The sequence below is a fragment of the Triturus cristatus genome, chromosome 12 (genome assembly GCF_964204655.1).
Source record: "Triturus cristatus chromosome 12, aTriCri1.1, whole genome shotgun sequence".
Classification (NCBI taxonomy): Eukaryota; Metazoa; Chordata; class Amphibia; order Caudata; family Salamandridae; genus Triturus; species Triturus cristatus.
In genome coordinates this window covers 311,406,774-311,419,590 of record NC_140595.1, presented here as the reverse complement: position 1 = coordinate 311,419,590, position 12,817 = coordinate 311,406,774, and the positions used below count along the sequence as shown (strand labels likewise).

Below are 12,817 nucleotides of genomic sequence, written 5' to 3'. Positions count from 1 at the left end.
TTGAATCTTGACCCTCTCTAAAGAATATGTTGATTTACCAGAGCAGGGATAACTGGTCCGAAATGATTGGTTGGCATGCCAAACGTTAGTAATTCAGCACTCGTAATCAGCACTGGGCTTCTGCCCAAAAAAACCCAAGTAGATAAAAAATCCTGCAGCCTGTAGCTTATTGAAGATCTTGCCAATACTGTTTGGACTTTATCCTGATACCTCCTCTTGATGGAGCTGAGACTTCGTATTTTGTCTAATCTGGGTGCATACGTAATGCCCAGTTGAGGCTTTGCTGGCCTGCTCTGATGCTGGGATTATTGACTTGGAAGTCCCCAGGCAGTTCAGGTAGCCACAGATGCTGTCTCAGGAGGCCTCTCTTCCCGCTCATCAGACGCTGATGGAAGAAAGACTGTACAAGGCAAACTCTGCAAGGGCAACTGAGTGATATGGAGACCCTCCCTGGTGAGCAGTGCCCTCCTCTACCTATGTCTGCTTGTTTCCATCTTTGTCGGACCTCCGCCTTACTCTTTCCTGAGATTCACAAACCTCCATACCGCATGGCATTGAACATTGCATGGGTCTCTCTTTCTATTGATTGACTGTCTTGTGTGAGAGCTTGGGCTAGTCTTACCGCCACCCTAAGTGTGAAATGCACTTTGTTGGTCTATGCTTCCTTCCCAAATGGTAGCCCTCTCCAAGTGGCTCTGCCTACTCTAGTCGTCCTAAGGACGACCCCGCCCAATTGTTGGCATATGGGGCGACACACCAACATTATTAAAACCCACATATGTATCAAGAAACAATTGGAATCAGATGTATAAAGTGTTGGCTCATTTAAAACAATGAATATGTCGAGTTTTGATTGTATAAAAATATCCCCAGTGGGTATTACAGTTCACTATGTGGTCTGAACCCTCCTTACATTGCACCCATCATTTTTAATTGAGAATGGTTGATTCAAGATGCATTTACAATATTCAAAATTAAATATATAATATTAAATTAGTAAGTTTTATACACAGAGCTTTCAGAACTCATTGAATATATCACAGTTGTTTGAAACCTTCTGTATGTTTTCCATGTGGAACACAGTCTTTAGAGTGTCTGGACAATAGACCAACTTCTGAAATCTTTGCAGCACACCTTGCCTCGCAGGCACACCTCACAGACCGAGCATTTAATAAACATGTTTAAACTACACATTTTATAACCAAATTGTAATTATTTTTAGTAGTTACACCACAATACAGAATTGTCCAGCCCGACATCATCTTACAATATCCCTGATTTGGGGGAGGAACAGCAAACATTGTCCAATCAACCACTGCATGGTTTGTTAAATAGTCCAAAGTAACCCCACCAGCGTCCCCATATTTTAGCGTGCTTACGTGGGCAGCCTCTGGCTAAGTTACTAGGTGCTTCCCTCTTAGCACAGCAATCCATTGCAGCATCCCTCGCAGAGATGCTGGGAGACTGCTTAGCGTTCCAGTGGTGCGCAATGTCCCTTTGAGCTAGTAGTGTAGTGATGCCACCAGTGTGCGCTCTGTGTATTCGCCCGAGGACTTCCAGAATGCCTAACAAAGCCATTCTAGGGGAGAGCTACACAGGCATCTCCAGCGCCCTAGTTCACAACGTTTCATCAGCTTTTCAGTAGTGCATTATCACTGTGCATGGCCAAACCATATGATAAAATTCCGCATCCAGTTAGGAGAACTGGAAGCATTCTGGCATGGCCCACCTGCCCGCTTTCCACAGCCATCCGAGTGTAAGGTAAGTGGTGTGTAGGTAATTAAGCTGGATGAGCCTCGAACAGGAAGAGATGGTAAGGTCGCAGAGTGCCATGTCTCCATCTCTCCAGTTGGCTTCATCCAATGGTCCCACCAAGTCTTCCCATCTCTGTTTGAGGGAGTCGAATTTGTCTGGGAAATTGAGTATAACCCATTTAGATCCTCCTTTTTCCCAGTGCACCCTGAAGAGGTTTAGCCTTGAGCAGACTGCACTCCAGGGGTTTTACATTTCCTTCTTGATGGCAGGAGAGTGTGTGCCTTAACCGCGGGTATTTTTTTAATTGAGTGGCAGAGGGTGTGGATTGGGATTGCAGTTCCCTTACAGACTCCCATGGAAGATCCCTGCCATATGTCACCTAGGTAGGGGATTCCTATTCTATCCCAATTGTCAAATCCGTCTAGCTGCAACACTTGGCAGAGCCAATGCCTTTTTCGAAAGTGGGGTTTGCTGCGTTAGTTTCTTCTCCCATTCAGTCATTCGCAGCGTGGCGCACCCTATTTGATTTACCAATCTGGTGGGCTCAAGGAGATGTTGGGGGATAGAGCCTAGGTAGAGGGTGTGGAGGACATAGTCCAGGCCCAGGGGGACAGTTCTAATATATATCCTGGGTTCCCCCCAACCACCATTTAGTCAATCATAAATGACTTGGAGTTGAGAGGCCCAGTAATAGAGATATGTCTGCCATGCCCATACCTACATTGTAGGTATGGGCATGTACGTTGTAGGTCTAAACTCCAGTTTACTTGAAAGAAAATAAAGGTCGGCCAATTCAGGGTCCTTATCAGTGGCATGGATGAGCTGATTTGAATGGGCCCACAAGGGTTTAGCAGAATTACTTTGAACTGGTTAGAACTGCAATAGTGCTGGAACAATTTAAAGTGGGATCATGGCCGTCATTGTGACCTAACTAGCCTCACAGGGGTTGTGATAACTCCAAGTTCCACTCAAAGACCAAATGCACCTAATAACTCATACCTGTTTTGCAGGACAGAGGGGTGTCATGGATGCTCACGACTTTTAGCGTGCAGTTGCACAAGTGTATGGTAAAAAGAGGACTTATAGGTTACTGCTCTTTGCAGAAAGCACATTCTCCATCAACATGGTACCTTTGTTAAATCTTTAAGCACATTTGTTAGAACCCTTGGAAAAAGGTGAGCAAAATGAACTTAAGGTTCTTTAGGATTTTAGGAATTTAGTGAACAACATATTTATCTTCAGTTTGGAAATAGCTAATATGATTTGCTTATTCGTAAAAAAAAAACAATAGAAACAAATCAAGAGAAATGGGTCCTCTGGGTATTAGTGCACCCCGTCAAGAAGCTCATCATTCGTTCTACACATCTCAAAAATGAATTAAATAATCCACAAAGTAGATTCCTGGAATTAATGGAGATTCCAGGACAATATGATTTAAACGAGAACTTATTTAATTTACCAAAGACAAATAATATCATGGAAATACTATTTTTTTAAATGTTTTTATTACAGCACCCAGCAGAGTTTGGTAAGCACTAAGGGCAATACATTCACACATATAACTGCTAGTTGCTAATAGGAAAGGACGCCCTTAACACGCCCCTTCCTAATAACGAATCACAAACTAATTTTTGCCATTCTGTAAAAGTCTAAATCCCAAAGTAGGGTTTGGTACCTAGGACAATGCTTTTTGCAAGTCGCAAAAGGCCTGATTCTGTGAAGCGGGCTGTTTGCAACCAAAAAAAAGCATGGTGCACCTGTCCCTAAATTTCTAACACACTACTCTTTTTGAAAAATGATGGCATTGTAAATATAGACTTAAAAACTAGGAAAGAATGTATAGCCAGCAATGTGTCACCTTTTATTGGTTCGCTAGTTCAGTCGTTTATCACCCATGTTTTGCATTACAATGCCTCAAAGGAAAAGACAAACAACCTAATTTTAAAACTAACCTATGATACTCTAAATCAATGTGGAAAATCCCAAATCATAAAGTAAAAAATCACATTGTTGCTTATTTACAACACAGTGCAAAATCAGGCGGTAAACGCTAAAGCTGAAATAACTCTTTGTTTAGGCTTTCTCCTGGTAAATGCAAAAAACAACACGACCTAACACTGCTATTGTACTTTTTACGTATTTTTATCTTTAGGTTTACCATCAGCATCTTGGAGCTGGCTTTAAGGCATTGTTTTTGATTAGGGTTAAATGTTTGTTCTTGGTGACAGATGACGTAAAACCACATAATCTTTTGTGTAGAAATCAATTTTGCAGTGGCAAGATGTAAGATGGCAGGTAAATTCCAATGTGTGCCACTAATGTATATGACAACCATTTATGTCCTAAACTACATACACACAATTATTGGCACATTTAAAACAAGAATATTTCGCTGCCACTTATTAAATACATAGGGGCCCATTACGATGGCGTAATGGTAAACGGTACCGACCACCAGAGGGGCGGTGGTCCCGTTATGCCAATCAGGATGCGCCCGCTACCCAGGGGGTCGCATCCTGCATATTATGCATTGCAGCGGGCGGTCGCAATGCAAAATATGCATGTTGTGCTTTGGCATGCACAACGTGACAGGCACAGTGCGGTGCCTGCCACCCTGTGCATGCCAAAGAAGGGGGATACCTGGGGTACCCCCCAAGTGCAGGCATCCACCCCCCGCAGGGGCCTACAACAGACCCCCAAAGGCATTCTTTGCATGCCTTTCCATGGCGGAGTCTCTGCCATGGAAAGGCATGCCCCACACACCCATCCTAATATGGCAGAAAAGCGGCGGACGGACTTTCCATCCGCCGCGGTACCCACCGCCATGCTAATGTGGCGGTGGGTAAATGGGCTTTGGATGGTGGGCGATCCGCCCGCGATTGTAATGGGGCCCAGAGTTCTGGGTTTTTTTTAAAGGCGTTGGTTTTGTGTGTTGAGAGTGAGGAAGGGCACGCAAAAAATTACCTACTTTGTTTTTTTTTTTAAACTTGCAAGCAGCTAATTTTTTGTACTTAGTGACAGCGCATTGAAGGGTGCTTTCAATAGCAGCAATCATTGTGCTGATCACTAGTACATGTTCTTTGGGAAGCAGACACCCTAGCAATAATGAAATCAGGCTGTGATGAAATGGTTTCTTTGGATGAAAGAATTTGCCATCCCTTTTTTCCTGTCACCCAAGGCAAATGCCTTTGTCCCAGGCTAATACAGTTGCACTAGGACAGTCAAACTGAATATTTTGTTGAGAATCCACTCAATACATTCTGTCAATGCTTATGTCTTCATATGATGGCCTAGATCAAAGGGGCCAATTCACCAAGTAACAGCATGCACCCTTTGACCTATCCCTCCATTACATCAAATGGCTCACACCCTTGTTCTACCCTTAGAACTTTCACAGCCATCTCTTTGCTGCTGAGGGCTTAGAAGGATGGAGTGGAAACTACAGAAAGTAAACAAGACTTTTAAAATCATGAGCAATGAGGCCAATACTACTAGGGCAGAATTACTGTACCCAAAGGACAGTGATAGGGTAGCAGCTGCTACGCCTAGTAGCCCCTACTTGATGCCCATGGCCTACACACGCCTTCCATCTTTGACAATTGGCAGGTGCCAGTCAGTTCTCTGTCCTCCCAACGTAGTGTAGAGGGTCAACAATTTATGACGTCATAATTTAAAAGTCACAGAGCCAAAAGTAAGGGCCTGGTTTACAGTTCGGTGGATGGATTACTTTGTCACAAATGTGATAGATAACCAGTCGGCAGTATTACAAGTGCATTGTATCCAATAGCACTAGTAATAGTGTGGATGGGGTATCCCTCATGTTTGTGATGGAGTAAGTCATCTGCTGAGCTCTAAAGCAGGCCCTAAGTCCTTCATATGTATCTAGCTGATCATTTTTTGTGCTCAGTTTTTTCTGACTGAAACACAGATATATTGGAGTGCCACCACTGCCCTGTTAGTGTGTATGGGTATGCCATGATCTGTTTACCGGTTGCACCTAACTTTAATACTGAGGTATATATGGCCTTGGAGACCCAAAGAGATCAACAGCACTGTTTTTTTTTGTACTGCCTATTCTTAAAAAATGCATTTGTCAACACTTACCAAGGGGAAGATGTGGAGTTGGGTTTGGACACAGATGAGGTAGTGGTGAGATGGTTTGGAGAAAGTGGCATAAGGTTTAGACAGCTGATGCCAGCACTGTCGGAGCTGAGAGAAAAATTGTCCTGTCTGAATGCACTGTTGATACATTTGGGGGAGAATGATTTAGTTCAAGCTGCAAATTCAGAACTGTTAAAAATAATGTAAAAGTATTTGGGGTTAGTGGGGGAGCTATAGCCAGAGATAGAAGTGATGTGGATGTAGTTGTTGCCCCAGAGAGTGTGGTGGGGAACACGCAAGCCAGTGGTCATCAACATGTCCCGGAGGGAAGTAAACAGGGAGGTGTCAGGTTTTTGTAAGGCATAGGAGATAGCCGTAGTTAAGCACATAGACACAGTTTATAAAAGCCGACAAATGTTAAGGTATGATGGGGTTCATTTGTCCCCCTTGGGGAACCAAATTTATTTGGAACAGGTAAGAAGGGAGAACAAGAGATGATGGTAGGGGGGAGCAAGCACACTGAGCCGTGGAGAAACAGAAGCACTTCAGGGAAGAGGTCTTCTGGTGTCAGTTCAAATGTTGCTATGGAGGGGATTGGTGGTACAGGACAGGGTATAATGGAAAACAAGGAGAGATTGAAGAAAGTAAAGGAGGGTAGGCTTGATCCATGGGTGGGCAAGCCCGTTAGGTGGAAAGGCCAGGGGGGCTTGAGCAGGACATAGAAATGGAAGTGGTCAAATTTAAGTTAAAGAGAATATTGTTAATGGAGGTGGGAACTGTCCAGGGTAGGGGTATGGGTTAGTTCATATGTCTTAGAACATTAATTGGCTATTTTAGTTTTTTGCAACAAGAGGCTGAAGGATAGTCTTTTATTTGCACCCAGTTTGCTCTTGATTAAAGCAGCCTCATGACGACAACAAAGCGTCAGTGGTGATTGTCCTCCCAAGGCTCCTTTCTTCGCTTCCACGCTACTTTTCTGGAAGTAGCGGTGATCTCGTTTACAGTAAGTGCTGCCACAGCCTTTACATTCCAAATTGCAGTTGCAGTCAGAAAACATAGCCTTGAGATGCTTCCTGAAATATTTGTTTTGTTACTTCTTCCATATTTCTCATCTTTCATTCTTACATATTTCATCTTTCATTGCATGTTGATTGTATGTGTCTGAATGCCATGTTTGACTTTTGTGACTATGAGTTCAGACAGGTCACATGCAGCAAACATCAATTGTTGTTTCAACGCTTTAAGGAGTGATTCCATCTCCTAACCACATCCAAATGGCCTTGACGTGCATAGCATATTCTTTCCAGCAGCATCAGGAGAGTGAATTAATTAGCCCAAAGTCTCCTAATGCATTTCAGAACAAAACCACTAGAATAATGCAACGCATTATCGTGTGGCTTTAGAACAGGAAGGCCAGGCAGGTTTTCTATGGTGCATAATTTCACTGTGGTAGGATGAATTAATAAAATAAGGGAGTTATATCAAAATTGATGCTTGATTTTCTGTTAGGGCATTGGGACACCAGCTGACATAATAACAGAAGCATGGGTATTAACACAATGAGCATAATCACAAGAAGGGATGTATCTGCCATAAAACATGCTAGCATGATATTTATGACTATGTGGTGCAGGAAACATGCCAGCACAACAATGTAGGCAAATGTAGGAAATTATGATGTGAACGCACAGGCGTCAATTGGTCAGTCAATCAATCAGTATTTGTAGAGCGCGCTAATCACCCAGGGGATTATCCAAGAGTAGCCTAGATGATATAAATATGGGGAAGACACCTTCTCGGTCAGAGTCATTCATGACACTTCAAATTGATTCGGATGCCAATCTCTCACCTGCACCGCAAAATTAACGCTTTAGTAATTTAGGTGTCAAATAGCAACTCTCCAGCTTTCAAAATATTCTTACACTCCTGCAGTCTACAGACATGATTGAGTTGAGAAGTCTGGTTGTGGCATGCATGAATTGCTGCAATGTGCCCATCAAAAAAGCTAACAGACCCTAAATGAAGCCACCAGGATGTATTTAACTTGAGGAAATATGACAGTGTGAAACCAGCCCTGAAACTTGCTTCCGGTGAAGGATAGGGTCACAATCAAAACTCAGCATCATCCATGAGCCCCATTGGAACAGAAAGCCTCGTTAACATATTCCCGTGATTAGTCTCCACTCCGCCACTCTTGACCTGATTCACCAATGATCCTCCAAAAGCTAAATGCACATTGGTTGGCTGCTTGGAGGCAAAAACTATGGAATTCCCTCGACTCTGTCCTGAAAGTATAGATGCAAGCTACCTGTAATTAAGGAAACTGCTATAAGCATAACTGTTTAGGTAGACTTGATTAGACTTAACATGGTTTTTGTTTGGCATCCAGGGTGTGAGTACCAGGACCCTGAGGATGTTGAGCCGGAGGAAGTAAGAGGTATAAGGTACAAAGCCGTGCCAAGTACAGAACTCCCCAGAGTAGAACGAGCTTCGAAAGATGAGTGTGGGCGTCAGTGAAATCAACCGAGAGCAAGTAATGCTGATATGATGCTACCTTACAAGCAGCTAACGACCTGGAGCAAAACTGCTGGTAAAGAGACTTATACACCTAGGTTCTCATCCAGTAGATGTCCGAATGCTGCCCTCTCAACTACAAACATGTAGGGTTCCGCCCTCCTACTGCCACTCCACGTCTGCCATGCACAGGAGGTTCCTGCATTCAGGTGCTCTTATGGGCTCATTGGAGGTTGCAGTTCAGGCCAACATCAAACAAAACATAAAAAGCCCTACCACATAAGAACACATGAAAATAAAATATGAAACTACGGAGATAAGAAAATTGTGTTAGCTTCTGACTCAATGCACAGATGAAAGGGTGTGATTAAGAGATCAGAGCTTTCAAGCTTCCCATTTCCAATCGTGAGTATCTCATCCAGTTGGGAATTTTCTTTAAATTATGGGCTTGTAATCCTGGTTTTATAATGGGTTAGAGAGGACTACAAATCCCACCATTCGCCGGGAAAAGGCTGGAATTGATGAACTACTACACAAGGAACTAGGTGACCTGAGAGCCCTGGAAGATTCAATCACTTTAACTGAGTCCCCCAGAACATAAATCCATATTCAGAGGCTTACAGTGAAAGGCACGTCAGCAGATCCACTTTTGCTTTAGCAAGATGCTATCCAGTGACGACTTGTGATCCTACCTTCTTCCGTCAATGAGATGGCTCCTGTCTTTGGATCTATACGAAACATATTTTCAGAAGGCGTCTTTGGAGTAACAGAGACAATTTTATATCGCAAATCGGCATTCGCTGTAGATTCATCATCTTGATCAGTTGCACTAATATGCATAAATGTGACACCTGTTAAAAAAGTTAGAGTTCGTGTTAATTAAGGTCAAAACAATTTGTTCTTAAAACAAAAGGAAACATATAGGCTCCAATGTACTAAATCACTATTGTTGCACCACGACTGGTTTGCAACTCGAGGATTATTTAGCGCTGTGGTGAATGTACTAATATGTTGCAGTGCAAAATGGACTTTCGTAGGATTTGCAAAAGCCTGTCTCATGCATATTAATGAGGAAGGATTCCTTTTGGAATCCGACCAAAATTATAGTGATGTAATCATGAGACAGCCAGCGTACCTCCACTGAATATGAGTTTGCAGACTTCCAGAACTGGGACACCTATTAGTTGAAGTGCAAGGGATAGTGCTTAAAGGGTTAGGACTGACAATTTATGATCCATATGACATTGAGGGGAGGCGGGCACAATGCCGACAGCCCATATTCACAAGGTGGAAGCTATCCTTTAAATACAGCTTCCACTTTGCGAGTGGTTACCACACCTTTTGTGGTGCTGGTACCTTATCAATAATTTGTAGCCTCAACTGTATTTGATATATCACATGGTAATTCACTAGGAATGGGGACACCCATTTCACTGTCCCTTTTCTTAATAATTCACATTGTGTACATTGTGAGCAAAAACTAAATTTGCAACTCACAATGTATCTTTGATACACTGACTTTGAGGTTTTTGATGACAAAGCCTGCAGTTGTGTAACTCATAGGCTTCGCTACCACAAAACCCTTCGCTTCATTAGGACATGGTATTGCATTGTGAAATTCCTAAGGTTGTACCATTGAAGAAACAACTTGAAACCTCCCATCTCACTGTTTACCGCAGCATGGAAATTCCAAACAATTGGGTCACCATATGGAAACAAAGGGTGCCCTTTGCATCTTTGTGAATACACATATGAATATGAATTCCAATAAGAAGGTAACATTTATACAATTCTGTAAAGGGGGATTAACAGCAAGTTGTTCCTACTGCAATGCTTTAGCAATGGTCCTCGGTGGTCCTTCACAAAAATGGTGGTGCACACTTGAGAGAGAAGATAGTTATTTGGTACAAGATTATCAACACTTTTGGACAACCCATGTGCTTTCCATTTCCTTGATTCATATTTGAATTTTATCAAAAGACAAAGAAGTGGTGCAATATGCAATATCTCTTTAACAACTCTCCGAACAGCAACAATGAGAGGTGACATGACAACAGAAAGTAACGTCACAGGCAGTATATACCAGCTAGCAGTGAAAGGACTGCCTTCTCTTATTGCTACTCTTGACAATGGATAAGTGAGCACTTTAGGCGTTCCCTTGAAGCCTCCTCCTATGTTTTATACTTTTTGTGTCGTACTCCATATTTCTTTTTTTATCTTCCTAATTCCATTATAACTGTTGCAAGCCTTACAGTATATTTTTTGTATTGTTTTTCTTTAGGCTCATGATGCTCGACCAGCCCCGGTAACTCCCACCTCTGCCACCACGCCCTTTGAATTCCTCACCGTTATGAGTTAAGTGCTCTCTGTACACCACTGATCACTGGCCACACCCCTTTCCCCCACCTGCTAGATCTTACTACTAATGCACATGTCTCCTCCCTTCCTTCAGCTCTTTCCTTCAGGTCCCAGAACACCACCCTCAGGATTTTATATTAGAGGACCATCTTCACCTCTGACTTGATAAATCCCTCGGGATCTTTCAGCTTTCCAGCCCTTTCGGATGTCACTGCAGGCTATGTCAATGAATCCTGAGGTGCATTCAGTCAACAAGTCTTCAATACTACCTGGAAGGACGACAGGTACCAAAATGGCCTCGCGATCTGTCATTTACCCTTATTTTCCAGCTTTTACTGTAGCTTCTTATCACCAGGAGAACACCTCGCACTAACCATTTCTGCTCCTCAGACCAGCTTGTTTTTTCCTGTAGGAGCCCCCACCACCTTGGCTCATGGTTTCAAGCTAATCATGCCTGTTTCAGGTATCCGCACATCTTTTTTGGTAGTCACCCTGTTTGTGGGAGTACGGCTCCAAGGGCACTCTTAGCTGGATAAAGGCTAGAAAATATCCTTAAGGCTGTACATTGGTATTGAGCAGCAACCTTTAGGACCTTTTGCCTTGAACCAGAGGAATATATAGTAGTCAAAGTTCTCTCCAGGATATAAACTTGCATATTTTACAGTCTTATTGTCTTGTGATAAAATGAGGATTTTCCTAGTTTCAATGAGGAGGAAATTTAAAGTGTTATGGAAGATAATTAGACCTGTATAACATCCCTCCTTTTACCCCCTTGTTTTGGTCTCGACTCTACCTGATGTTTGATATTTAGGGGCTCATTATGATGTCGACAGGACTGACACCGACGGCTCATCTGTGTCGGTCCCACTGACATCTGAAGCAATGTCAGACCACTACATTACAATGCGTGAGGAACTGACAGCTGCAGTTTCAGCAGAAATCCCTTCAATGAGGCGGTGCCTGCTCAGACACTGCTGTAGGGATTACAATGACCCTTGCCGATGGCCTTTCAATGGTGGTCCGACCGCCATTGTAAAGCTGTCAGAAATAGACTTTGGAGGCCCGTCCCTCCGCAGCCTCTGCTATGAGGCCAGGGGGCACCACAGGTGCCCCCACAAACATCCATGCCCCATGTGGCGGACACCATGAGGTGCCTGCCACAGGGTGCAGGGATGCTTAAAAACATGCCTTTTGGCATTGGGGCTTGTGCTGCCGATCTTTCTGGGCCACAGCACAAGCCTCATTGGCAAAAAGAATGTTTCAGACTGCCTCCACGGCGGGCGGATCCTAATTAGGCGGTCAGGACTGCCGACTGCCTGTCGGACAGTCACTTAACTGCAACGATGCCAGTCGGACGCTCGTCCGACCTGCATCGTAATTAGGGCCTGAATGTCTAAATATTATTGTAAAATACAATGGGTACGGACTCTCTTGTTTTTGTTATGTTAGTGGTATAGCCTTCCTCTCCTGTATCTTTTTTTCCAGGTTCGGTTAAAACTCAGAGTTTCCGCAAGACCTCCCTCGAGATTCATCTATTGTGGTTGCATGATGGTTTACACACTCCATTTAGTTACTCTTTGCATTGGCAACTACTTCCTTGTGTTCTCAACGCCCTTGACTCCTTGCTTTTGTTCCACTGACCAATAAGAAATGGAGATTGCTTCTGTACCAGCTGTTATCTTATGCTGGTATGGTCACGTTCCTTCGTAGTGTCACAGCTCATTGCTGCTGCTAGAACAGTAATTAAAGACATATTGCATACTCTACAGGAATCATTTTCTATAAGAAAATTTTAGAGTCTTACTGAAGCTTTGAAAATCTCCATGTTATACTCTTAACCCATCATTGATTAAAAACGATTACTTAGATTTTAGTAATATTTTTTAAATTATAGTTCAGGAAACCTTTCAACACAGCACATATGAAAAAGAAATAGAAAACACATAATTTACAAAGGGCATTATTTACAAACTCATAAAAATATACGTTTAAGACATAAGACTTAATCAAACCTTCTCTGAAGAGTGCTAGCCATCAACACCCAGTTACAATTCAAGCCTTAACATCATTAAAATAGTTCTCAGAATGA

General features: G+C 42.9%; 1 protein-coding gene across 1 annotated transcript in view; it reads right to left on the bottom strand.

Annotated features, from left to right (window-relative positions):
- Nucleotides 1-12,817, bottom strand: part of CDH16 (cadherin 16) — a 622,060-nt gene that overhangs the window by 470,477 nt on the left and 138,766 nt on the right. The window contains exon 6 of the mRNA XM_085637354.1: nt 9,063-9,221. Coding sequence (XP_085493480.1) covers nt 9,063-9,221 — 159 coding nt within the window. The remainder of the gene's footprint in view (nt 1-9,062; nt 9,222-12,817) is intronic.